The following is a 27,306-nucleotide window of genomic DNA, read 5'->3' on the forward strand; positions in this document are numbered from 1 at the left end:
GTTTTTCCTTAATTGAATTCAGATATCTCAAGTATAAATACAGTCCAAGTCAAATTTCATGTGAAATTAGTCTTTTAAAAAAATCTATACAAAAAGCACAATAAACAACTTTTTAAAAAACAGAAAAGGAATGTTACAAAAACTAAAAATATTTAATATTTTAATAAGCAAAGGTAAATCTGGCAAATAAGGTAAATTTGCATATGAAATCTGACATGCATAAGAAGAAAAAGAAGAAGTAAATAAGTTTAATTTAAGGCAAATGGCAGGGACCAGAGAAATAAAACAGTCATCAAAGTAATAACTGAAGTGTGATAGGTGGATGAGTACTAGGCAGGATGGTATCAGGCTTCTGGAGAAGTCATGTTAGCATTCTACATATTCAGTACTTTACAACAGCAAAAACAGTATCAGCCCCTAGATTTGTTCAAGGAAGCTAAGGGCCACGGCAGGGAAGATTATAAATTATCCCTCTGATGCCACTTACACTATTTCTTTTTTTTTTTTTTTTTTTGAGACGGAGTCTTGCTCTGCCGCCCAGGCTGGAGTGCAGTGAGCGGATCTCAGCTCACTGCAAGCTCCGCCTCCCGGGTTTATGCCATTCTCCTGCCTCAGCCTCCCGAGTTGCTGGGACTATAGGCGCCCGCCACCTCGTCCGGCTAATTTTTTGTATTTTTTTTTAGTAGAGACGGGGTTTCACCGTGTTAGCCAGGATGGTCTCGATCTCCTGACCTCGTGATCCGCCCGTCTCGGCCTCCCAAAGTGCTGGGATTACAGGCTTGAGCCACTGCGCCCGGCCCACTTATCCTATTTCATAAATACAATTTGTGGTTAGGTCAAATACTTTAAGAGACTCACGGTGAACTCTATGTCCCAAAACATTAACTGTAGTTGTTCTTAAAACCTGAAATTCCTTTAACAGGGAAGGCAAATATTCGATTTCAAATGGAGCAATAACAAAGTGCTTCTACTTGTAAAGCAGGGGTTGGCAAATTGCAATCCAACAGATAAATAATGTTTTATTAGAACACAGCTATACTCATCTGTTTACAAATGGTCTATGGCTGCTTTTGTGCTACAAGGGCAGAACTAAATAGTTGTGAGATACCAAATGGACTGCAAAACCTAAAATATGTATTTGCTTACAGAAAAAGCTGATTGAACTCTGCTCTAAGTTATAAACTGAATTTGCCTCATGGTAAGTATTATACATAAAGGAATTCCTGCCTGTTTTTTCTTGGTGGAAGAAAGAGGCAGGACCCAGACTAGAAAGTATGAGAGTCCTAGGTAACTGAAGAAACAATTTCAATTAAGGAGAGGAAGTAAAAGCTAGGCCATCATGATTTTTTGCTATATAGTCATGCAGGGCCACAGCTTAGTGGAAACTGCTTTTGAAAAGTATAATATATGCCAACATTGCTACTAATAACTTTTAAATATTTTAACAAGATAATAATTTTTCTAACTTCCTTTTAATATAGCTTCATTCAAAGAATATTGATCAATCATGGTATAGATTTTGGCAATAATTTTCTCCTAAATAACGAAGCCAAATTCAAGTTTTTCTTACTCTCTCATGTCCCTCACCAGCTGCTTGACCTCCCAAAACATAAATATCCAAGTCCACATACACCTATATGTCCAAGCATATGTTCAGTGTAAACGTCAGGGAAGAAGTGAATGAAAATTCATAAAGAGATAAATAATCTTGCTGAGCTTCTGTCTTAAATGTATGCATAGGGCTTTTTTTTGGAAAAACATTTAACATTTTCAATTTATTCAACATCAGTATAGAATGAAATAAGTTTTCAGGTACTATATATTAAAAATAAACCTACTCCTCATGCCCTCCACAACTGAAAAACCAAGATTATCACACATGGGCTGACACATGAAAAAAATACAGTTTTAACATTAGAAAGTTTTTAAAAGGGGATATAATTGTTTAAAATATTTACTTTTCACTTAGAATAAAATATTAACTTTTCATCACTTAAATCACTTAAATATTCACTTAAAATATTTACTTTTCATCATGAACACTTAGAAATCCAAAAACTCTAATGGCCGGAATCATACTATGCAAATCATAAAGCAGCCTAATTTGAAATGTTTTTCTAGCCATTTCAAGCCATAGTCTGATTTTCTATGATTAGCACTGACAGTGTTTCATTTTTACACACTTTAAAATGTTCAAGTCTAAGGGTCAGAAATATAAAAAACAAAGAATTTAAAAGTAGAATAAAATAGCAGAGATAGTTTTCCAAACTGCTAATCATTGTTTTAAATCAAAAATATGGCTTGATCAAAGGAAACTTCTCAATTTTCTCTAAATGCCAAACAAAATAAAACTGGCCCACTGTACCCCAGCCCCTCAAAACAACACAAAGCAAGCTGAATGATAAAAGCCTATTTCTAAAGCTCATATCTTGCCTGCAAGACTGGGAGGGCTATGAGAACTGATGGCTGAAAGAGCTTTGGAAAAGCCCACACATTCCATGGAGAATACCACTACCTGGTGGGGGCTAGGCATAGCAAAGTGCCTTCCTGCCAAAGAAAGAAGAAAGAATCTGTATTTGGGATAGAACAAAAACCAATATTTACAGTGTGTTTCAAAACAGATGAAAGTTTCAATAGTAAAATATTTAATAAATTTACATAAGATCATCGTTCTAACTGTTGGTATAGGAATATCTTAAAGATTAAAAACTGCACCAGTAACTTTAATATTGTATTTTCACCATATAACTATTTGTTCATACTTTCACAAATGGTCTGTAACAAGAACTTTCTATAACTAAATTAAAACGTAATTACATTTGAGAATGATATCACTCAGATAAATAAAGCTTCAGTCTTAAAAAAATTTTTTAAAACTCACCAGGTAAAGCCTTTGAATGTGTCTGTTCTTTGCTAGGAACATGTGCACCTCCACCAAATACAGCGGACCACATTTTTTCATTTAGAGGATGGGCCACAATCCGAAATAGCTCATTACTTGAATGTGTGGCCAGGCCATGGATGAAGAGACTAAGATACACTGCTGTGAGAATTTCACAGAGCAAGACTGTAAGCCCTGACTGGGCTTCCTCGCCAGAAGAATTCAAAAGTCGAATTAGACAAGTTATTCCTAGAACAACAAACAAACATAGCTGTCACTGACCATAAATTTTTAAAATTAAAAATTAATCATATTTTTATAATTTTAGGAAAAAATGTATTGTATCAGGATTTAATACTGTATTTTCTTCCCTAGATTCATAGAGTAGTAGCGGTTATTACAGTTAATGCACAAATGGGCTATTTGAGAGAAACATTAAAAATCTTTAACATTAAACATTAAAATCTTTAATGACTAAGATCTGATAGATAAAATTTCATAGACATGTTTTTCCAGTATGACAAAAGCAAAATGATTTAAAAACCGGTATTACAAAACATTTGAGTCATATTAGTATAATGATCAAGGGAATACTAATGTTAAGTAACTGCATAATTCAGAATGAGTGGTGAATACTGAACTGGTATCAATTCTAACAATATTTAATAATGATTATCATGCGGCAAAACTAAAATCGTCTTTTTACTTATCTAAGATTATAAACAAGACTAAGAAAAAAATGATCTACACATAAAAATTATACCTGGCCATTGAGCTGGTGACGTATTGGGAGTTATTGCTTCATCTAAGCTTCCTGTTTTCAAAGAATGTCGATGAGGAAGCAGTACTGTCTGATATACCATTCCAGTAAACTGATTTGTTTGAAATGAACTAAGAGAAGAAAACAATATTTAAATCTATAAACTGTATATAATAATTTCATGTTTCAGATCTAATTTCAAGACTATCAATTTCTGTTTATTGATTATACTGCTAGTACATCTAAGTAGTATACTGTACAGTCTAGTGCTATATGAAAACAAATTAAAACACATTTTAAGAGAGAGTAAGTACAAACGAGAAAACTAAATCGCTATGTACCACAAGTAGCAAGCTTACATATTTGACTTAAAAACATAGTTATCTGGTTGAAAATGAAGTCATTTTAGGCTCCCTTTTATGTATAATGGCTAGTCTACCCTACATCAGGCACTGTAGCAGGTACTAGGTATATAAGGAATAACAATGTTTCTGTCCCCATAAAATTTACTCTAATGGGGGAACAAAACACAAATAATGTTATCATACTGCTCTTAAAAGATGAAACCTATGCATACGATGCTATCAAGGCAAAATAAAGGAGTATTTCACACAATTTGAGAATTCAGAATAAGCTTCCCCAAGTAAAAGATGCAAAGCGAAGACTAACAGATGAATGAACAAAAAAACTTGCAGCTTGACATAAACTATGAAATAATTCTGACAGAAAATGGTATAAGGAATTATGTTAAGTCCTTTAGAAATGCCTACATCAAACATTAAGTACATGAATATAATACTTAAATATAGCACATTTATTGGTGTAAATGTGTTATGATTGGCAAATCTCATTCGTTATAACACTGTGATGCCTTTGTAGCTTCTCTTTGCTTCCCAGTTTCAAGATGGCAGAGTAACAACAAAAAAAACCTCCCTCATTCCTACAGAAATCATAGCTAGGAAAGAGAAGAAGAAGTTAATGAAAATAAAGCCTAAATAATAAGAAAGTGAATTACTGAAGGATCAGGGTTAACGAAATCAAGTTGAAGCTACCTTGGGAAATACAAAACCAGAGTGGTAAGTAAGGCTATCCACAGAAAATTCAAAAACATAACATTGACAGACAACCAAAAATCAATAAGGAAGGCTGACACCATGTAAGAAATAACAAACTCAACAAAGATCTTAACCTGAGAAACCCAATTTATCAGTAAATTAAAGTACTTCATCCTCAAAAAAATTTTTTAAATCAAGAAATGTTATAGAAACAGAAGCAACTATTAAATTAAACGAGATCTTGAAAACAAAAACAGTATTTCTAAAATATAAATTCTTGCTAAATAAGACAGGACATTGCTGAATAATGAATCCGTGTTTGGAAAATGAAGCTAGAATTTCTCCTGAAATGAAACAAAAAGAGATAAAGGAAAAGAACACAGGATGGGAAAGTTAAAAGAACATTAAGAAATGACCCAGAAGTTGCAATATCTGTTTAACAGGAAAGATAGAAAAGAGATGAGACAATATTTGAAGAAATAGAGTATTTCAAAGAACTAAAGATAGATATAGAAAGACCCCAAAGGGTAACAAACTTATTTTTTTAAAGCTAGATAAATTACAGTAAAACTTTATAACATAAAGAGAAATACAGAGAAATATCCTATACATCAATTATTTGGTAAAATTTTCTCAATTTCAAGTTACTCCCTCCCCTGTGCTCCCTCAGCCTTTTACTATCTACCGTTTTATTGTAGTTACCATTTTAGTACTATGCCATATTACATACATATCATTTATCAGCTCACATGTTTGTCTCTAACTAGACTGACCCTAAGAAATAGACCTTATTTTATTATTTGCATTAAAATTCTCAGTGCCAATCACAATGTCGGACATAAGGCAGTGATCAGTAATAGGCTGCTAAATAAGTTATACTGAATAAAGGTTTGAGATTCATTTGCCATAAAAATTTCAAAGATGAACAAAAAGTACTCAAAATTTCAACCATACGCTTTTTGCATTATTTAAAATAGACTTTTTAAACAGTTCTAAACCACTAACATACAAAATATGAAACCTCACTGCTTACTGTAAGCATTCTTAAATTTCATAAAAAGATAGTTACCTGTAGTTATGACTACCACAAAGGCACTGATAAATACAAGCAGAAAGTGAGGCTGCTAAAGTATGCATTACATATACCTGGAAAACAAAAACAAAATTACTTTAAGTATAACCTTTTTAAAGTACAGGTTTTTTTTTTTTCAAGACCTACTATAATCAGCAGTTTTAAAAGAATGAAAAAATTTTTGATTCTTTGCCTTCATAAACTATTTCCATTTTTTCTATAACACTCATTTTTATCTACATGAGTCTCACTACAGAAAATTTAAACAAAACACACTGAAGCCTTTAGCAGAAATTATAAAACACACATTTGCTACCTAATTTCTTTTTCTAGAGCAAAGGGGAACAGATGTCAGCTCTCCAGCAGAGCATGAACCATGTATTAAAGTAAGCCCTCCAACACTCAATCTGCTTTTTCCTCAAACAAAATATGAAGAGACAGTCTGATAACTGACAGTTCACCAATGGACAGGTCACTGAAGAATATGCTACCACATATCCTAGTTACCTTAGAAAACAATTTGAAGAGAGTGAAACTAGAGAAAAGAGAAAGGATATAAGGTATTAAAGGCAGTAACTGAAAGGCAGTGAAGTCAGGCATTTGTTTTAAGGAAGAGAAGACTCTAAATACAGCATGGCAAGGGCCATAACATTAGGTAGAACTGAGGATGAAGGAGAAGTTTCAGCTAGGTAAGAAAGCAAACTAGACTAGAATACTCTGATTGTGAAGTACGCCAGTCTTTTTGTAGATAAAAATGGAGAATGACAGATCAAATCTAATTGCCAAATTTTCCTTGAAATGTCAATAAAATGTGGTATGAATTAAAAGATACTATAAAATTGAAGATGACAAAAACTGTGCATGGGACTTGCAAAAATGATCACAATATTTTGCAGCTTCTGCATGAGAGAACTGGACCTACTTCTCCACTCACTGTATCTGAGCTGGGCTTGACTTGTTCGACCAAGAGGAGCCAACAGAAGTAAAGTGTGAGTTCCGAATCTACACCTCAAAAGGCCTTGCAAATTACATTCTTGCTGCTCTTGAACCCCTGAAACCACCACGTGAAAAAAATCTAGGTGTGACTGGGCCATGGGGTGCACGGACATTGGATCGAACGTTATTTTGGGTGTCTGTGAGGTGTTTTCAGGTGAGACAAACATTTGAATCAGACTCATTAAAGCAGATTGTGCTCTGTAATGTGAGTAGACTCAACTGACAAGACCTGAAAAGAACAAAAAGGCTGAGTAACTCGCATCTAACTGCACTGAGCTGGGACATTGCTTTTCCTGTCTTCAGACTTGAACTAAAACATCAACTCTTTTTGGGTCTTCAGCCTGCTGACTTTCTGACCTGAACTGAAATCATAGCTCTCCTAGTTCTCAGGCCTTCTGATTTGGACTGGAACTACACCTTCAGCTCTCCTGGGTCTCCAACTTGCCAACTGCAGATCTTGGGACTTTTCAGCCTCCAAAACCACATAAACCAATTCCTTATAATATATCTCTCATTATATACATACACATACATACTGATTCTGTTTCTTTGGTGAACCCAGACCAATATATTAGGCTTGCCTGCTGGAGGATGAGATATATATGACTCAGATTCTCCTGTCAGTGCTGTCAACATGTGCCAACCACCAGAAATGTAAATGATACCATCTTAAATCATCTAGAACCCAATTAACCCACCAGTTGACCAAAGATGAATGAGAAAGTCCAGACATTAGTACAGCTGGCCCAAACCAAAGAACTAATGAACCAACCCACAGAATCATGAGCAAAATAAATGATGGCTTTTTAAGCCACAAATGTTTCAGGACAGGTTTTTTTTTTTGTGGGGGTGGTGGGTGAGCACAGAGTTTCGTTCTTGTTGCCCAGGTTGGAGTGCAAAGGTGCGATCTTGGCTCACCACAACCTCTGCCTCCCGGGTTCAAGCGATTCTCCTGCCTCAGCCTCCCGAGTAGCTGGGATTACAGGCATGCGCCACTATACCCGGCTAATTTTTTGTATTTTCAGTAGAGACAAGGTTTCCCCATGTTGGTCAGGCTGGTCTCCAATTCCTGACCTCAGGTGATCTGCCCACCTTGGCCTCCCAAAGTGCTGGTATTAGAGGCATGAACCACCACGCTGGCCTCAGGACAGTTCTTAAGCAGCAAAAGCTAACTGATATACCACAGGTATGCTATAATTTGAGTTTTAAATATGAAATATAGTTTGGCTAAAATGAGCACAATCTGAAAGAAATTAAATTCTAAACTGTATAATAAGCACTATGGACATTTATACTACAGAGCAGTACAGAAAAATAAGTAGTGAAATTCAATTGCAAGGATTAAGGTAACTAAAGAGGGTAAAATTGTAGGAGAGTCCACCATCAGGCAAACAGAAAATCGAATTGGTGTGATATAACCTGTGAGGTGGATGAGAGCTACATGACAGTCTATTAAAAAAACAAACACTCAAAAACAACTCTAGGGATATATGAAAATAGTCAATGTCAGTTATACTTCAAAAGATTTCAATATGTCTGGAAAGTAAAGATACAATACGACATTAACAACAGATAAAGTAGAGCAATGATGAATAGGATGCTTTGGTGGATTAGACAATTAACTATAACAATATAATTAGTTGCATGCATTAGAATCACACAAGGAGCATCTTCAAAAATATACATTCCTAGGACATACTCTCACAGACTGATTCAATAAGTTTGGAGTGAACTTGAGAATCCAGACTTTTAACAAGCAATGCAGGTGATTCTGTTGTAGCTGGTTCACAAAGCACTGCCTACCTTAGAGGAATAATGGGGGCAAATAGTTCACATTATCCCTAAAATGTGGATTTCTTTAATATTAATAAGGAAAAACTTCATTTGCATACTAGTGCCTTTACATTAAAATATTAAGTTTCTATATTTAAAAAACAATGAGCTTTTTGGTTAAATGTACTACTAAAGGAATCACTCATATTCACCTATTTTTCTCAAAGCAGCTAGACTAAATAAGCATTGTGATAAAAAGAAATTCAAGAACTCTATTGGGTATAAATAACATGAGTAAGATAAGCCAGTCTACAACCAGAAGATTTCTTTAATAGGAATCAACATAAACTTGATAAAGTAACAATTGATATGCTTAGTCTGATGTTTAAAATTACTTTAAAAAAAAAAAAAAACCTGAATATTTATCTTGCAGTTTTATCACTGTATAGATGAATTAAAAGCTTGAAACCAAGCATACTTACTTTATTGCTTTGGGTATCAGGGTGGGGTGGTGAATCAAAGTTTATTATGGCATGGAGAATATCATGTGTTAGATTACTAAGGTGCAATAATGGATTGGCAACTACTGTTTTGGCATTGGCTGTACAAGCAAAGAGGAGAGGCACTGAGGTTTGCTCTGACAGAGGGCTAGAAAATAGCGGTTCTGACGTTTCCTTAAAAACAAAGAGGGATAAAACGTTAACCAACTATTTATAGTTACAAACCATTACTTCAGTAAATCAAGGGCTCTCTAAAACACTTCAAAACAATTAAAAAATAAAAGCATAATAGAAACTTAGAAGGGATGTGAAGAAGTCTGCATTCCAATAATCATATTTAAAAATAAGACATTAGGCCGGGCGCGGTGGCTCAAGCCTGTAATCCCAGCACTTTGGGAGGCCGAGACGGGTGGATCACGAGGTCAGGAGATCGAGACCATCCTGGCTAACACGGTGAAACCCTGTCTCTACTAAAAAATACAAAAAGCTAGCCGGGCGAGGTGGCTGGCGCCTGTAGTCCCAGCTACTCGGGAGGCTGAGGCAGGAGAATGGCGTGAACCCGGGAGGCGGAGCTTGCAGTGAGCTGAGATCCGGCCACTGCACTCCAGCCCGGGCGACAGAGCAAGACTCCTTCTCAAAAAAAAAAAAAAATAAGACATTGGCCAGGCACGGTGGCTCACGCCTGTAATCCCAGCACTTTGGGAGGCCGAGGCGGGCAGATCATGAGGTCAGGAGATCGATATCATCCTGGCTAACATGGTGAAACCCCATCTCTACTAAAAACACAAAAAATTAGCTGGGCGTGGTGGCGAGTGCCTGTAGTCCCAGCTACTCGGAAGGCTGAGGCAGGAGAATGGCCTGTACCCGGGAGGTGGAGCTTGCAGTGAGCCGATATAGCATCACTGCACTCCAGCCTGGGTGACAGAGCAAGACTCCATCTCAAAAAAAAAAAAAAAAAAAAAAAAAGACATTTGACGGGGGAGAGAGAAGGAAAAAATAAAAGACAATATCCTCTTGCAATAAGAAGTCTATCACCCTGCAAGGCATTCAGACAACACTTTGGAGTGTGAATTAAGTGCAGGTCATAAGGCCTGATACTGAATTGCCTGAAACTACTATAAATACCCAACTTTACTAATTCATAATATGAAGGACCACACAAAAGGGAGCATTCCCTAAAGCAACTGTAATGAAGAAAATCAAGTCTTAGTATTCAAAACCAAAAAACCAACATCAAAAACAGTTTTAGACATGTACTATTTTTGACTATCAAGTAAATTACATACCTGCTGAGATTCTTGCAAAAGCAAAATCAATTCCATTCTTACAGATGCAAGACCCCCACCATGGGATCCATGAAGTATGCAGTAACTAAGAAACATTCTCAAAAGTGACTGATACTTCAAGAGCCACTGTCTTTTTTCCTGAAAATTTTCTCTCAGTTGTTTCACTTTCGTTTGATGAGGCAAATCTTCAGCATCTTCATTTAATCCAAATTCATCTTCATTTCTGCCAAATGCAGACTGTAGTTCTTCAGCATCTGCGCAAAAGTCACAAGTCCTCTGAAGAGCTATCACCTCTTTTTCAAGCCAGTGGTATAGTTGGTAACGCAATTTTCCACCATCTATTTCATAGCCGGTAGATAAAGTACGAAGTTCTACTGTGAGAATCTTTAAACATGCTCTAAATTTTAATTGAACTGCAATTATATCTTCTGATGGATTTATAAGGTCATTTTCATCTAGTGTGCTGAAAGATTCTGTGTAGTTAGAACTTACGTCATCTAACTTTTTATCTGTTTTTCTCTGTAAAGGTTTTAGTTCTTTCATTGAAATAGGGACATCCTCATTTTCTTCATCATTATCACTGTCCCATTTTAACTCTAAAGAGTCATCCTGAAACACAACACTTGGTTGGCTCCAGTCAAAAGAAAGAGTGGAGTTTGACTGCTTCTCTGAGGAACCCTCTGAAGAAGATCCAAAACCATTTATCAGTGACTGTGACCAATCAACAGCAGAAGACTTATCTTCTCTTGCATCCAACTTTAATGGAGAAGAAGGAGAACTGTCTTTACTAGTATCCAGAAAACTAGAAGCTCTACAAAAAGGTCTTGTTTTCTTGATGACTTTAGGCATCTTTGATAATACTTCCAAAGCCAACATTGGGCAGCCAGCTTTTAAATGAGCACTGGCAGTAGTAAAAAATAATCGTCTTTCACTTAAATTAATTGTTCCTGCCAGTCCACTTTTTCCTGTTAGATTCATATGTGTGGAAAATGTATCAGATGATCCAAAATGACGTCTCAGCAAAAGAGGATGTGTTCTTAGATAATTGTAGAAATTAAAAACTGTAGGATTACAGGCTGATAAAACTTGATCTGAAAGTAAATTCATTTTATGAGCCAAGAAAAGTTGTTCAAGAGTTGAACTGTGTGTTTGTATCGTGGTCTCTTTTCTCTCTCTACTATGACACCTTTATCTACAGGGTCTTTTGACAACATTTTACTAATAGGCCACAATAATCCATGGCACTGAAGAGACAGCATCACATTTATAATGGACATGTTCTAACAAAGTAAGAAAACAAAGATTACGCTTCTTTCCCATTGAAACAAATCTCTTCAGGTAACATTCTAGGATAATTTAAAACATCCAGTTATAAACTCTTAGTTCTTTTTCTCCTACTTCCCTGGATACTTCTCCCCAGTCTGCTTTGCTAGTCCTCCTCATCTTCCCTACCTTTCAACGCTGAGAGTCCCCTGGGGTTTAATTGCTGACTTATTTTCTATCTATATTCCCTGAGTTGAATTCATATAGTTCCATGACTTTCAATAACATCTACACGCTGATAACTTAGACGTCATCTCTATCTCCAGTCCCAACTTCACACTGAAAATCTAAACTCCTATATCCAAAAGCCTACATTTCATTTCCACTTACATGTATTGCTTCAGGGCCTTTTTACTTAGTGTGCCCTTGACTAAAACCACTCTTTACCTATATCTACCTTGATTAACTCATTTCAACCAGTTCTCTGCTCAAAGTTCACCTCATCAGAGAAAGCTTCATGATCTAAAACAATACTTCCCCATATCATTTACCTATTGTTCAATCTAAAAAGCCAAGAGTTACCTTTGACTCCTAATTCCTTCACACTCCATATCAAATCCAGTCCTATCTAATCAATCTTAAAATCATATCCCAAACCCAACCACATCTCTCTGCCTCCATTCCAATCATTCTGGTTCAAGCCACTATTATTATTTTTTGCAATTTTCTTCTAGAATAATACAAGTTTAATTGATAATAAAAGTATATAAAAATGTACAAATGTACTAGTCCCAAATCAAAATACAATTTTTACATGAATACGTGTAAGTATGAGAAAAGGTCAGGCGCAATGGCTCAGGCCGGGCACAGTGGCTCACGACTGTAACCCCAGCACTTTGGGAGGCCGAGGCGGGCGGATCACGAGGTCAGGAGATCGAGACCATCCTGGCTAACACGGTGAAACCCCATCTCTACTAAGAATACAAAAAATTAGCCGGGTGTGGTTGCGGGCGCCAGTAGTCCCAGCTACTTGGGAGGCTGAGGCAGGAGAATGGTGTGAACCCGGGAGGTGGAGCTTGCAGTGAGCCGAGATAGCATCACTGCACTCCAGCCTGGGTGACAGAGCGTCTAAAAAAAAGAGAAGGTGGGTCAGGGCTGGGCATGGTGGCTCATGCCTATAATTCCAGCACTTTGAGCTCAGGAGTTCAAGACTAGCCTGGGCAACATGGAGAAACCCCATCTCTAGCAAAAATACAAAAAAATTAGCAGGGCACGGTGGCACACACCTGTGGTCCCCGCTATTCAGGAGGCTGAGGTGGGAAGATTGCTTGAGCTAGGGAGGTGGAAGCTACAGTGAGCTGAGATAGCGCCACTGCACTTCAGCCTGGGTGAGAGTGAGACTCCATCTCAAGAAAGAAAGACGAAAGAAAAGAGTAAAGAAAAGAGAAAAGGAAAGAGGAAGGGAAAGGGAAAGGAGGGCAGGCACAGTGGCTCATGCCTGTAATTCCAGACTTTGGGAGGCCAAGGTGGGAGGACAGCTGGACGCCAGGTGTTTGATATGAGCCAGGGCAACAAAGCAAGATACGGCATCTAAAATTTTTTTTTTTTTTTTTAATAAAAACACTTAGAAAGTGGCTGCAAAAGGCATTTACATTTTCCTTCATTACATAGAGGCTAGTTTGAAAATCTTTAGCTTAAATGGCTAGGAGACTTAAACAAATGAGTCACCCAGCTTTCTCAAAGGTTTAGAAAGTAAGACAAAGGCCACTTCCTGATTAAATGATATCACATAACAATCTATAAACTAGACCCTTTTCCAATTAGTATTCCAAATAATATAATACGTATTTTATCAGCTACCAAACACAATTCAATCTATGAAAAAATATCTGAACAGTAAATCTCCTTTTTATATGCATCTATATAAAGAATTCCATTTTATACTGGCCTCTAAGAAAGCTTTAACAAAGAGGATTTCTAAAAGAAAAGGTACTAGTAGACTCAAAAGAGTACATAAGCTCTACCAGTTTATAACAAGACAGTCAAAAAGTTTATCTAGCTAAAGATTTTCTAGTCATATCACTTAAGTCAACCTTTTTTTACACTGAACACATTTTTCACTATCAGAATTCTAAAACTGATTGACAAACACACTAAATTCAACCTAAGATTTAAAAACTGGTTTTATAGCAGTATTTCTTCAATATGTTTACATTCAAGTGTTGACAATATTTATGTTCAATAAATCTATTTGGTAAAAACAGAAAATCCAAAGTTATTTGTTTTCAAAGGATTTATCTTTCTGGAGAAAAAAACCAAACAACCAACCAAAAACTGTTATAAAGACCATGAATTCAATTTGTTTGTATTACCCTTACCACCTAATAGAGTGATCTGCACATGTAGCAATTACCAATAATACTCTTAATCATTAACATCTTAGAAGTGCAGCTTACCATCATTCTCTCTGATAGGTTGCTTTATTAATGTTTCCAGAGCACCACTATAATCTTCCAAAATCCAATATGCCATGCTCCGAAGAAAAGGATCATGATGCATATTTATGTTCAATGAACACAGTTCGTTGACAGGAGAATCGATTCCCAAAACTTTTTTATGTAAAATAGATTTATATGTTGCAGATGTATCAAATTCAGACTCATACAGTCTTGCTATTACAAGAGCCAACTGAATATCATTCAATTTCTCAAGACATACCTTTAAAAAAAATTGTTTTTAAATAAGTAGGAGCAGGTTTCATTTTAGTATAAATTCAGTTAACTCACTAATAACTAGAAAAATATAAGGCTTTATAAATATCCAAAATTAGCAAAGAAGGATAAGAAACAAAACATATGCTGCTTGCTTTTACCAAATCTACTTGACAATATTTAATATGTGCAAATCTACCTTCTAGTACTAAATATATATATGTGCAAAAATTAAACTAAACGAGGAAATAATGGATAATTTAAATGATGTCAACTTAAGCTATATTATTTTATTTTTGTCTTGAACCTCTACTATTTTCCATCCACCCCGGGAGACTTGAGTCTCCATATTAAAAAGATGTTTTGAATTACCTGTATGAAACTCTGAGCAAAAGGACAGTTTGGGACAAATGCCATATCTTAAATATTCATAATTTTTTTAAGGTTTACTAAGAAATAATCAGTTAAGGATTTTCTAACATTCATCAAATAATACAGAGCCAGATATGGGGTTCAAATAAGTTTCGATTGGTAGGACAAACCTTTTAATTTTTTGAATATTCTTAAGAGTCAAATCAATTACCTATCTCAACCAACTAACAAACACTATTTGGTTAATCTTAATTCTGTATAAATACCATTCAAGTTAACAAATTTTTAAATGTCTCTATTAAATAGTAACAGTTATTTTAGATATTTGGCCTTGTGTTATTTCCAATACAGTTGAATTTAAAAAAATTAAAATTTAAGCACTATAGAGCTTTAAAAGATGACATTGCTATTCTTTGTTATTTAAATTTCATTAATTACCTCAATTGCATCTCTGAGGCAACCAGCTAAAAGAAAAAATGCTGCAGAATGTTCAAATCTTTGTTTGCCTAGCAAAGAAAAAGCATTCTTTAAAGCTGCTTTACGCCACCTTTCATCCTCAAAATTGTGTCCAAAAAACTGTGTCATCCTGGTGTTTTTTTCAGCTCTATAAACGAAAAAAAAAAAAAAAACGGTATGAAAATTTTGGAATACAATTTTTTTTACATCAGAATCAATTTTCTAAAGTTAGGATTTGGCTAAGGCTCAATAGAAACATCTGCCAGTTCATACCTTACTATATACCTGCTCCTTTTCCCAGTAAAAATTATATTAAGTAAACATTTGTTACATAAGTCTCAGAGATTACGAAAAGTTTTTCTTTCAAAATACAAAGAAAACTACATTAGCAGGACTGTGAAAATTACTTTTACATCCATGCAAAATGTTTAACTTACATTAACCTGTGTGCCACCATTGAAACTCATCAGTAACTTTTCACCCCTGCCCATCTGAGAATGACCTAAGAGATAAAAATCTAAAGAATGTGCCTTGAATCAAAACAACCATAAATCATCAAGTCTCTTCCCCAAAGGCTGCTGTTCATGTGGGTCATCTGAAAATAAATTCAAACAAATGATGAACTATTTATCGTAATCATGTTCACCAGTCTTGCCGAGAAATGAGAGAGAAAAATTCTAAGTGAATTCAGCTCAGAAAGAAGGTGGGGCCCACAGGAAGGAGGTAGTTTTGTGGGGTAGGCTGGCCCATAGCACAGAGGTAGATGCCTGTTCCAGACTCCACCAATTAATTCATCTCCTTCTGTGTCCCAAGTATAAGTTTCTGGTTTAGTTACCTGATATGTTTTGGCTGTGTCCCCGCCCAAATCTCATCTTGAATTCCCACATGCTGTGGGAGGGACCCAGTGGGAGGTAACTGAATCATGAGGGCAAGTCCTTCCCATGCTATTCTTGAGATAGTGAATAAGCCTCAAGAGACTTGATGGTTTTACAAAGAGGAGTTTCCCTGCATAAGCTCTCTTTTGTCTTGTCTGCTGCCATGTGAGACATGCCTTTCACCTTCTGCCATGATTGTGAGGCCTTCCCAGCCACGTGGAACTGTATGTCCAACAAACCTCTTTCTTTTGTAAACTGCCCAGTCTTGGGTATTTCTTTACTAGCAGCATGAAAACGGACTAATACATTACCTTTGCTTTATAGGAGCATGAGAAGTTCTTAAGCAAAATATTGTTTCTGGATTGATAAATCTGAAAATTAATTAAACTGACCTCATCAGGTTTCTTCCACTCTGAAAAACACTTGGGACTTTTTCCTTATGAAATCTCTCTCTTAAATACAAAACAACTAAGAATCTACATGAATCAACATCAAGAACAACAAATCTTACTTCATTCATTTACTTCTTATGAACAGGTTTTTCACATTGAAGCTTTTTTTTTTTTTTTTACCTACCTATATAATCCCCAAATCACAGCTTTCTTTTTCATTGCAAGGTAAAAAATGGCAGCATCTAAAGGATCATTCTTTCTATAAAAGGCTGCTTTAGCTACCTATAATCAAAAAATATTGATCAAAAATTCACAGAAACAGTTTTGAACAAGTAATTTCCTTCATATGCAAGGCTGGCACATATCCACTGAATGTTTAATAAAATTTTAAAAATATGTACATGAATAATGTGTGCATGTATATATAAAATAGTAACAAAAGTGACTTATAGTGGTGGCTTCAATGGTTACAGAGAAGAAATAATAGGACTATTGCCTTTCATTACAAGTTATTCTGTACTATTTTTACATTTTTCTAAACATAAACATATATTATTTTCTAAAAATCAGACATATACTACTAACAAGTGTGTCAATTAACAACTTGGGAATTAGAATATACATTTTAAAACTTTAGGTATTTTGAAATACGTTATAAATGAAATATAAATAAAGACTATTCAAAAGTCTTTTGCCGCTTCAAAAACAAAAGGGAGTAATGGCAGAGAAGATACAAAATGCCACTTAAAGAAATGTCCAAAAAATATTAATTCACTTATACACCAAAATAAAACACTTACTTTTTCTATGCATTTGCGTAAGATGCGGGTATTCCGGACCCACCACCCCACACCCATAGCTCTTAGTTCAGACCAAGTGGGATCATCTTTCTGCATGGCTGGCAACATGTTCAGCAGTTCTTCTTCTGCTACTGAGTGAAATGCCCAAGCAAAATGACTTGTAGACAGGCCTGAAGAAATGTCAAAAATGATGTTTATAAAAAATATAAACATGCTTATATGATTATCAGAAATGTATGTTCCATATTTTCAATATAAATGTGTAAACTTCTATGAGATTCACAGTTTAAGATTAGAAATACGGGCTTTTTAAAATTTTTGCTTCTTCAAACAACTATATCACTCCAATGAGCATACATATGTTTTGTAGAAATAGCATATTTTTTTTGAAAGGAAAAGAAAAAATGCTTATGGCAAATTTAACTGTGCTGATGTATTTATGATCCTTTTTTTAAAAATGAGAAACACTTAAAGCATTATTTTATGTTGATATATTTCTGTCTTCAAAGCTGCTTTTCACCTTCCTTTGGTCAACATTTGTTTTGTGGATGTAATTCCAAGGAATTAATAAAAAAGAATCAAGTAAGCAGTTCAGGTTGATGAATTAGGAATAGCACTGCAAAGACTCCAGAATCCGAATGCATACATTAAATTCCAGCTCCAAAGCCGGGCGCGGTGGTTCACGCCTGTAATCCCAGCACTTTAGGAGGCTGAGGCGGGCGGATCACAAGGTCAGAAGATCGAGACCATCCTGGCTAACACTGTGAAACCCCCGTCTCTACTAAAAATACAAAAAAATTAGCCGGGCGCGGTGGCAGGCGCCTGTGGTCCCAGCTACTCAGGAGGCTGAGGCAGGAGAATAGCGTGGGCCTGGGAGGCGGAGCTTGCAGTGGGCTGAGATCCGGCCACTGCACTCCAGCCTGGGTGACAGAGCGAGACTCTGCCTCAAAAAAATAAAAAAATAATAATAAAAAAATAAATAAATAAATTCCAGCTCCAGCTGGGAGTGGTGGCTTACGCCTATAATCCCAGCACTTTGGGAGGCCTAGGTGGGTGTATCACTTGAGGTCAGAAGTTTGAGACCAGCCTGGTCAACATGGTGAAAACCCCGTCTCTACTTAAAAAACATACAATTAGGCCGGGCGCGGTGGCTCACGCCTGTAATCCCAGCACTTTCGGAGGCCGAGGTGGGCAGATCACAAGAACAGGAGATCGAGACCATCCTGGCTAACACAGTGAAACCCCATCTCTACTAAAAATACAAAAAATTAGCCAGGCATGGTGGTGGGTGCCTGTAGTCCCAGCTCCTTGGGAGGCTGAGGCAGGAGAATGGCGTAAACCCGGGAGGCAGAGCTTGCAGTGAGCTGAGATTACGCCACTGCACTCCAGACTGGACAACAGAGTGAGACTCTGTCTCAAAAACAAAACAAAACAAAACAAAACCATACAATTAGCTGGACAGGTGGTATGTGCCTGTAATCCCAGGTACTGAGGAAGCTGAGGCAGAAAAATCGCTTGAACTGGGGAAGCAGAGGTGGCAGTGAGCCAAGATTGTGCCACTGCACTCCAGCCTCGGTGACAGAGTAAGGCTGTGTCTCAAAAATGAAAATAAAATAAAATTCCAGCTCTATTGTTACTATTAAGTTGGTACAAAAATAACTGCAGGTGGTTTCTGCCATTAAAAAAGGCAAAAACGGCAATTGCTTTTGTACCAGCCTAATATATTCATATAATCTTAGATAAAATACATTGTCACTTAATGCCTCAATTTCTCTGTATATAAAATGTAAACAATCATGGAACTACCTTATAACATAGTTTTGATAATTAAATAATATAGTTATAAAATTTAGAATAGAATCTGTCACACAGTAATTATTACTCCATATCACTATATTAGTAAGATATTTGTATATTTATACATCATCATTTATGTCAGTAATTCTCTCAACCTGATGGAATACATACGTTTATTGCTCAGCTTCTATTTTGACTTTTCATAATACAGTTTGTTTAGCATTACTAGGTAAAGTAAATGATTAACTATAGGATGTGGCTTTGAGATACACGGCCTCAAATTTTTAACCTACGTCAAGCAAGGAATTATCTTCCATGCCAAGCAATGTGAAATGCTTTCTATATGGAACACTGAAAATAAATAAAAGGTTAAAACAAAACAAAAAAACCCTACATTGTGAATGGACTATTATTCTAAATCATTTTTGGATTCCTGTTATCTCTCTAGCAACTTCAATACATTTTCATACATAATTAAATAAACTGATTTAGACATCAGTAAGATGGCAGGAATAGAAGTCCCAGGTTTCATTCCTTGCCATGATTTGCATATTTATATCCCTTCAGATTTCACGCTGAAACTTAACCTGCAATATAACAGCCTTAACAGGCAGAGCCTTAAGGAGATAACTAGCCACTGCCCTCATGAATGGGATTAACGTCCTTATAAAAGGGATCAAGAAAACTAGGTAGTCCTTTTCACCAATTCCATCATTTAAGGATGTAGCAACAAGGTGCCAACTATGGAGCAGAGATCAAGCCCTTACCAGACACCAAATCTGCTGGTGCCTTGATCTTAGACTTCCCAGTCTCCAGAAATACGTAAAATAAATTGTTCCTATTTATAAATTACCCAGTCTAAGGTATTTGTTATAGAAGCCCCAAAAGACAGACACCCCTGCACAAAGACAGTTTAAGTAGCAACTAGCCACAGATGAGAAAATGCCATTTTAACCCCAAACTTGGGAATGAGCTGAGACACCTCTGTGGACCACAGAACCAAATTAAAACTACAGTAGAAGGGTAAGAGAAACAGTCTCACTTTGAGCACATCATCCGTTCCCATCCAAGCTCATGTGTGGTACGAAGAGAAAATTCCCTAGATCCAGTTTGTACAGTGGGAAAAGCAAGCCATGGTCAGGCACTGAGCTTCCCCAGAGTTCTAAAATGTTTCCCAGGAAGCTCACGCAGGTCTCACCTCAAGGCAAACAATGTGGGCAATGTCACAGCTAGATCATCTGGGGCTGGGTAGAAACAAATAAAGGAGTCAGACCTTCCAGCAACAAGCCTGCAGACGTTGGCGGCAGCTCTGTGTTCCTGCCCCAGCAGCATCCAATGAGAGCTAACAGCCATTGGCACATCCTACCTGCAAAGTCAAGCTGGTTGCTTCCAGAAGCATGGTAAAAAATCCAACCTGGCTTCAGTCCTTAGATGGCCAACCTCCACATCCAGACTCAGAGCCCACCTCAAAGCCCCGCCCAGACTGGCAGACACCCACCTCAGCATATTTCAGCAAAGCTCAGGGGCTAGACCTGCCCAACCAGAGAGTTCAAACAGTGGCTTGGCTCAGCCTCAAACACCACTCCAAGGTCCTACACAGGCAGGGAGACACCTATCACTGTGTACTTCCTTAGAGGACAGACCTGCCCAGCCTGTGAGGCCAAACAGGGGCTGGGCCCAGCCCCAGACCTCACATCAAGGCTCTGTTCAGGCAGGAGGGCAAGCTGCAAACACGCAATTCTATAAAACAGCCTCTGAATCTGTCCATCTGGAGTAACAACCCTGCCCAACTTCAGAACCCAAATGATAATACTGCCTGGCCAGAGAACACACCCTGTGCCCCAGCCCAGTTAGAGGCTATCGCAGCGCCCAGCCAGCAGCTCTGAGTGACTGCAGAGACCAGCCAGTGGTCTTGCCAAACAGCAGAACCTAGAGAGCAGCATCATCCAACCTTGGAACCTAAAGGCAGGGGCCTAGCCACCTAGAGAACCCAACTGTAAGCCCGGGGGTCATTTCAGGCTAAACCATGCATAATCAGAGGCTAGATTTAACAGTGAAGCTCTATCTTGGCCAGAAATCACCTATAAAGCCCAGAAGAGGTTGCTGTCTCCTCAAATGTGCAGACCCCAAAGCAAATACACGAGAATGGTGAAGAAGCAGGGAATCATTATATCTCTAAAAGAAACTAATAAATTTCCAATAATGAACCCAAAGGAAACAGATCTATGAAATGACCAATGGATATTGGAATAATCCACTTAAAAAGTTCAGTGAACTACTTGAATATATAGAGGAAACTTAAAATAAATTTATTCTTATTTAAATAAATCCTACTCAAATAGAAACCGAAAGAGAATGGGGGTAGCTATACTTAGACAAAATAGACTTCAAGTCAAAAACTGTAAAAGGAGACAAAGAAGTATGTTACATAATGATAAAAGGGTCAATTCATCCAGAGGATATTAATAATTATAAATATATATATATACACACACTCAACATCAGAGGCACTTAGACTTCAAAAGCAAATATTAAAGAAACTAAAGGGAGAGATAGATTACAATACAGTAATAATAGGGGGATTCAATACCCTACTTTCAACAAAGGACAGACCATCCAGATAGAAAATCAAGAACACTGGATCTGACCAATGTTTAGTCTCTTAGACCAAATGTACCTAAAAGACACGTACAGAACACTCTACCAAACAGCAAGAGAATACGCATTCTTTTTGTGCAAAGAATATTCCCCAGAATAGATAATATGTTAGATTACAAAGCAAGTTTTAAAAATTTCAAGTGGATGTAAATCATATCAAGTATCTTTGCGGATCACAATAGTATGAAACAAGAAATAAGTAACAGGAGAAATCTTGGAAAAGTCACCAATTTGTGGAAATTAAACAATATGCTCCTGAAAAAACAATGGGTCAAAGAAGAAATCAAAAGAGAAATTAAAAATTATCTTGAGACAAACAAATACAAAAACAGAATAGGCTAAAATTTATGGGATGCAGCAAAACCATTTATAAGAGAGAAAATTACAGCATTTAGTTCCTCCCCCCATATCTCTCTCTCTCTCTCTCTCTCAAATAAACAACCTACTATTATACATCAAGGAACTAAAAATAGAAGAAACTCAGCCCAAAGTTAGCAGAAGAAAGGAAATGAAGATCAGAGGAGAAATAAAGTATAAACTAGAAAAATGATAGGGGAAAAAAACTAACAAAACTAAGGGTCAGTTTTCTGGAAAGATAAATATACTTGACAAATCCTTAGCAAGATTAAGAAAAAGAAGGGCCAGGCGCAGTGGCTCATGCCTGTAATCCCAGTACTTTTAGGAGATGGAGGCAGGAGGATCACTTGAGGTCAAGAGTTCGAGACCAGCTTGGCCAACATGGCAAAACGCTGTCTCTACTAAAAATACAAAAATTAGCTGGGTGTGGTGGAGCAAGCCGATAATCCCAGCTACTTGAGAGGCTGAGGCAGGAGGATCGCTTAAACCCAGGAGGCACAGGTTGCACTGAGCTGCGAGGCGTCATGGCACTCCAGCCTGGGAGACAGAGAAAGTCTCTATCTCAATAAATAAATAAACCAAAGACTAAAAATAAAATTAGAACTTAAAGAAGAGACACTACAACTGATACTACAAACAAATAATCATAAGAGATGAATATGCAGATATCTGCCAACAAATTGGATAACCCAGAAGAAATGGATAAATTCCTAGACACAGATAACCTGCCAGAACTGAAATATGAAGAAATAAAATATCTGAACAGATTGATGATGGGTAAGCACATAAATCAGTAACATGAAGTCTCCCATCAGATCAGGCACGGTGTCTCATACCTGTAACCCCAGCACTTTGGGAGGTCAAGGCAGGCAGATCACTTGAGGTCAGGAGTTCCAGACCAGCCTTGCCAACACGGTGAAACTCTGTCTCCCTTAATTACCCCAGCTACTTCAAGAGGCTGAAGTAGGAGAATCACTTGAAACCCGGAGGCAGAAGTTGCAGTGAGCCGAGATTGCACCACTGCACTCCAGAGTTGGGTGACAGGAGCGTCTCAAAAAAAAAAAAAAAACAAAAAAACAAAAAAACACACAAGTCTCCCATCAACCCATCAAAGAAAAGTCCAGAATCTGATCACATCATAGGTGCATTCTACTAAACATTTAAAGAAAAACTAACATTAATCCTTCTTAAACTCTTCCAAAGAACAGAAGAGGAAAGAAAAGTTCTTCTTTTTATGAGACCAGGATTTCCCGGATGCCAATGCCAGGCAAAATAAATACAAAAAATAAATAAATAAATAAAATAAAAATTATAGGTCATTATCCCTGATAAACACAAATGTAAAATCCTCCACAAAATACTAGCAAACCAAATGAACAGCACAATAAAAGGATCACCCACTATGATCAAGTAGGAATTATACCAAGGGTTCAAGATTGGCTCAACATGTGCAAATTAACTGTTGTCATTTTGTTCACATTAACAAAATTAAGGACAAAACCATACGATCCTCTCAATAGATGCAAAAAAAGCATCAAGTAAAATTCAACATCCTTTCATGACAAAAACTCTCAACAAATTAGGTGCAGAAGGAATGTACCTCAACACAATAAAGGCCACAAATGACAAGCCCAGAGCTAAACATCATACTCAACAGTGACAATTTAAAAGCTTTTCCTCTAAGATCAGAAAGAGGATAAAGTTACACTCTCTCACAACTTCTACTCAACTATGACAGTACTAGAAGTCCCTGCCAGAGCAACTGGATAAAAGAAAGAAATAGTCCGGGCGCGGTGGCTCAAGCCTGTAATCCCAGCACTTTGGGAGGCCGAGACGGGCGGATCACGAGGTCAGGAGATCGAGACCATCCTGGCTAACATGGTGAAACCCCGTCTCTACTGAAAAAAAAAAAAATGCAAAAAACTAGCTGGGCGCGGTGGCGGGCGCCTGTAGTCCCAGCTACTCGGGAGGCTGAGGCAGGAGAATGGCGTAAACCCGGGAGGCGGAGCTTGCAGTGAGCAGAGATGGCACCACTGCACTCCAGCCTGGGTGACAGAGCAAGACTTTGTCTCAAAAAAAAAAAAAAAAAAAGAAAGAAATAAAAAGGCATCCAAATAGGAAATGAAGAAGTGAAAATGCCACTGTTTGCTAACAACACAATCTTACATACAGAAAACACAAAAGACTCCACCAAAGAAATAGAACTAATAAACAACTACATTAAACATGAAGGATACAAAATTAAAATGCAAAATGAAGTGGCATTGCCATACAGTAACAACAAATTATCTGATCTGATTTAAAAAATAAATAAAACAATCTCATTAATCATTGCTACAAAAAAAAAAAAAAATGTGGAAATATATCTGCCAGGCTGGTGGCTCACGTCTGTAATCCCAGCATTTGGGAGGCCAGAGTGGGAGGATAGTTTGAGCTGAGGAGTTTAAGAACAGCCTGGGCAACACAGCAAGACCCCATCTCATTAAAAACAAAAATTTAACCAAGGAGGTAAAAGAGTTCTACAATAAAAACTGTAAAACACTGATGAAAGAAATTTGAAGACACAAAAAAATGGTAAGATACCCAGTGTTCACAGATTGAAAAAATTAATTTGTTTAATTTTTAAATCGTTAAGATGTTCAAACTACCCAAAATTATCTACAGATTCAATACTGATGTCATTTTTCACAGAAATAGAAAAAAAAAAAAAACCCTAAAATTCATTAGGAATACCAAGAAACCCCAAATAACCAAAGTAAACTTGAGATGAAAGAACAAACCTAGAGACATCACACTGCCTGATTTCAAACTATATTACAAAGCTAGGGTAATCAAAATAGCAAGGTACTGGTGTAAAAACAGAAACACGGACCAATGGAATAGAACAGAGGGCGTGGAAATCAACTCATGCATTTATATTCAATTGATTTTTGACAAAGGTGCCAGGAACACACAATAGAAAAGGACAGTTTCTTCAAAAAATGGCGCTGGGAAAACTAGATAACCACACGCAGAAGAATGAAATTGGACCATTAGCTTACACCATATACAAAAATAGGTCAAAATGGATTAAAGACTTAAACATAAGACCTGCATTATAAAACCACTAGAAGAAAACACAGGGGGAAAACTACATGTCATCAGTCTGGGCAATGATTTTTTTTGTACACAGCACCAAAGGGTCAGGCAACAAAAGCAAAAATGAACAAATGGGATTACATCAAACTGAAAATGTCTGCATAGCAAAAAATACAATCAGCAGAGTGAAGAGAAAAGCCATGGATTGGGAAATAATATTTGCAATCTGTATATCTGATACGGAGTTAATATCCAAAATATATCAAGAACTCGAATAACCCAATAGCAAGAAAACAACTCAATTAAAAAATGGACATGCCAGGCACAAGCGGTGCACACCTGTAGTCCCAGCTATTTGAGAGGCTGAGGCAGGAGGATGGCTTGAGGCCAGGAATTTGACTCCAGCCTGGGTAACAGAGTAAGACCCTCATCTCTTGCGGGGGAAAAGAAAACAACCCAGAGGGGACAAATGACCTCAACAGGTATTTCTCAAAAGAAGACATATGAATGTCCAACAGATAAATGAAAAAGGTGCTTGACATCTATAATCATCAGGAAAATGCAAATTAAAGCTATAATGAGATAACAATTCACACCAGCTAGAATGTCTATTATCAGAAAGAGAGAAAAAAAAAACAGTTTTGGTAAAGAAGTGGCGAAAAGGGGAGCCTGGTACACTGCTAGTGGGAACATAAATTAGTACAGCCATTACGGAAAAGGGTATGAAGATTCCTCAAGTATCTAAAAATATTCTGGGACAATGCTTTATTAAAAGAGAAGAAAAGCAAAAAATTTTAACTAAAAAAAGAAAGAAAAAAATATAAAAACAAAATTACCACATGATCCACTAATCCCACTTATGTGTATATAGTCAAAGGATGTGAAATCAGTATGTTGAAGAGCTATCTGCACTCCAATGTTAAGTGTAGCTTTATTCACAATAGCTTAGTTATCAAATCAATCTAAGTATCCATCAATAAATTAATAAAGAAAATGTCTTATATATAGGCATACCTTGGAGATACCGTAGGTTCGATTTCGGACCACCACAATAAAGCAAATATTGCAGTAAAATGAGTAACACAACTTTTTGTTTCCCAGTGCTTATACAAGTTATGGTTACATCATACTGTGGTCTATTAACTGTGCAACAGCATTATGTCTAAAATGAGTGTACATACCTTAATTTAAAAATACATTATTGCTAAAACGTAACAATAATCTGAGCCTTAACCAAGTCATAATCTTTGCTGATGAAGAACTTTGCCTCGATGTTACTGGTTGCTGACTGATCATGGTAGAGGTTACTGAAGGCTGGGATGGCTGTAGCAATTTCTTAAAATAAGACAACAATGAAGAGTGCCACACAGATGGCCTCTTCCTTTTATGTGAGATTTCTCTATACCATGTAATTCTATTTGATAGAATTTAGAACTTCTTTCAAAATTGGAGTCAGTCCTCTCCAACTCTGCCAGTGCGCTAATCAACTAAGTTTACGGACTATTCTAAATCCTTTGTTTTAATTTCAACCATGTTCACTGCATCTTCACCAGGCGTAGATTCCACCTTAAGAAACCACATTCATTGCTCATCCTTTAATAAGCAACTCCTCATCTGCTGAAGTTTTTGCTTTTTTGCTTTTTTTTTTTTGAGACAGGGTCTCCTTCTGTTGCCCAGGCTGGAGTGCAGTGGTGTGATCACAGCTCATTGCAGTCTTGACCTCCTGGACTCAAGTGATATTCCCATTCAGCTCCCTGAGTAGCTAGGACTACAGGCACGTATCACTAAACCTACCTAAATTTTTTTCAGAGATGGGGTCTATGTTGCTCAGGCTGGTCCTAAACTCCTGGCCTCAAATGATCCTCCCACCTCAATATTCCAAAGTGTTGACACTACAGGCATGAGCCATCATGCGCAGCTCTGCTGAAATTTTACCCTGACATTGCAGCAATTCCGTCACATCTTCAGGTTCTACTTTTAATTCCAGTTCCCTTGCTATTTCTACCATATCTGCAATTACTTCCTCTACTGAAGTCATGAACCCTTCAAAGTCATCTGTGAAGGCTGCAATCAACTTCTTTCAAACTCTTGTTAATGTTGATATTTTGACATCCTCCCATGAATTACAAATGTCCCTAATGGCATCTAGAACGGTGAAGCCTTTCCAGTGGTTTTCAATTTACTTTGTCCAGATACATCAGAGGAATCATTATAAGGCTATAGC

The 27,306-nt window shown here is 37.0% G+C and overlaps 1 protein-coding gene across 6 annotated transcripts in view; it reads right to left on the reverse strand.

The window, feature by feature from the left end:
• DMXL1 (Dmx like 1) overlaps positions 1-27,306 on the reverse strand; it is a 174,868-nt gene that overhangs the window by 66,493 nt on the left and 81,069 nt on the right. For all 6 annotated transcript variants that reach the window (XR_002727748.3, XM_023197351.3, XM_023197327.2 and 3 more), the window contains 9 exons: positions 17,193-17,362; positions 16,577-16,674; positions 15,108-15,273; positions 14,043-14,304; positions 10,324-11,414; positions 9,020-9,211; positions 5,766-5,842; positions 3,645-3,772; positions 2,882-3,130 (listed from right to left, as the gene is read on the reverse strand). Coding sequence is in view for 5 of the 6 variants with exons in the window: in XM_023197351.3 (XP_023053119.2) it covers positions 2,882-3,130; positions 3,645-3,772; positions 5,766-5,842; positions 9,020-9,211; positions 10,324-11,414; positions 14,043-14,304; positions 15,108-15,273; positions 16,577-16,674; positions 17,193-17,362 (2,433 nt within the window). In the remaining variant the exon portion in view is untranslated. The remainder of the gene's footprint in view (positions 1-2,881; positions 3,131-3,644; positions 3,773-5,765; positions 5,843-9,019; positions 9,212-10,323; positions 11,415-14,042; positions 14,305-15,107; positions 15,274-16,576; positions 16,675-17,192; positions 17,363-27,306) is intronic.

Source organism: Piliocolobus tephrosceles, chromosome 4 (assembly GCF_002776525.5).
Source record: "Piliocolobus tephrosceles isolate RC106 chromosome 4, ASM277652v3, whole genome shotgun sequence".
NCBI classification, from domain to species: Eukaryota; Metazoa; Chordata; class Mammalia; order Primates; family Cercopithecidae; genus Piliocolobus; species Piliocolobus tephrosceles.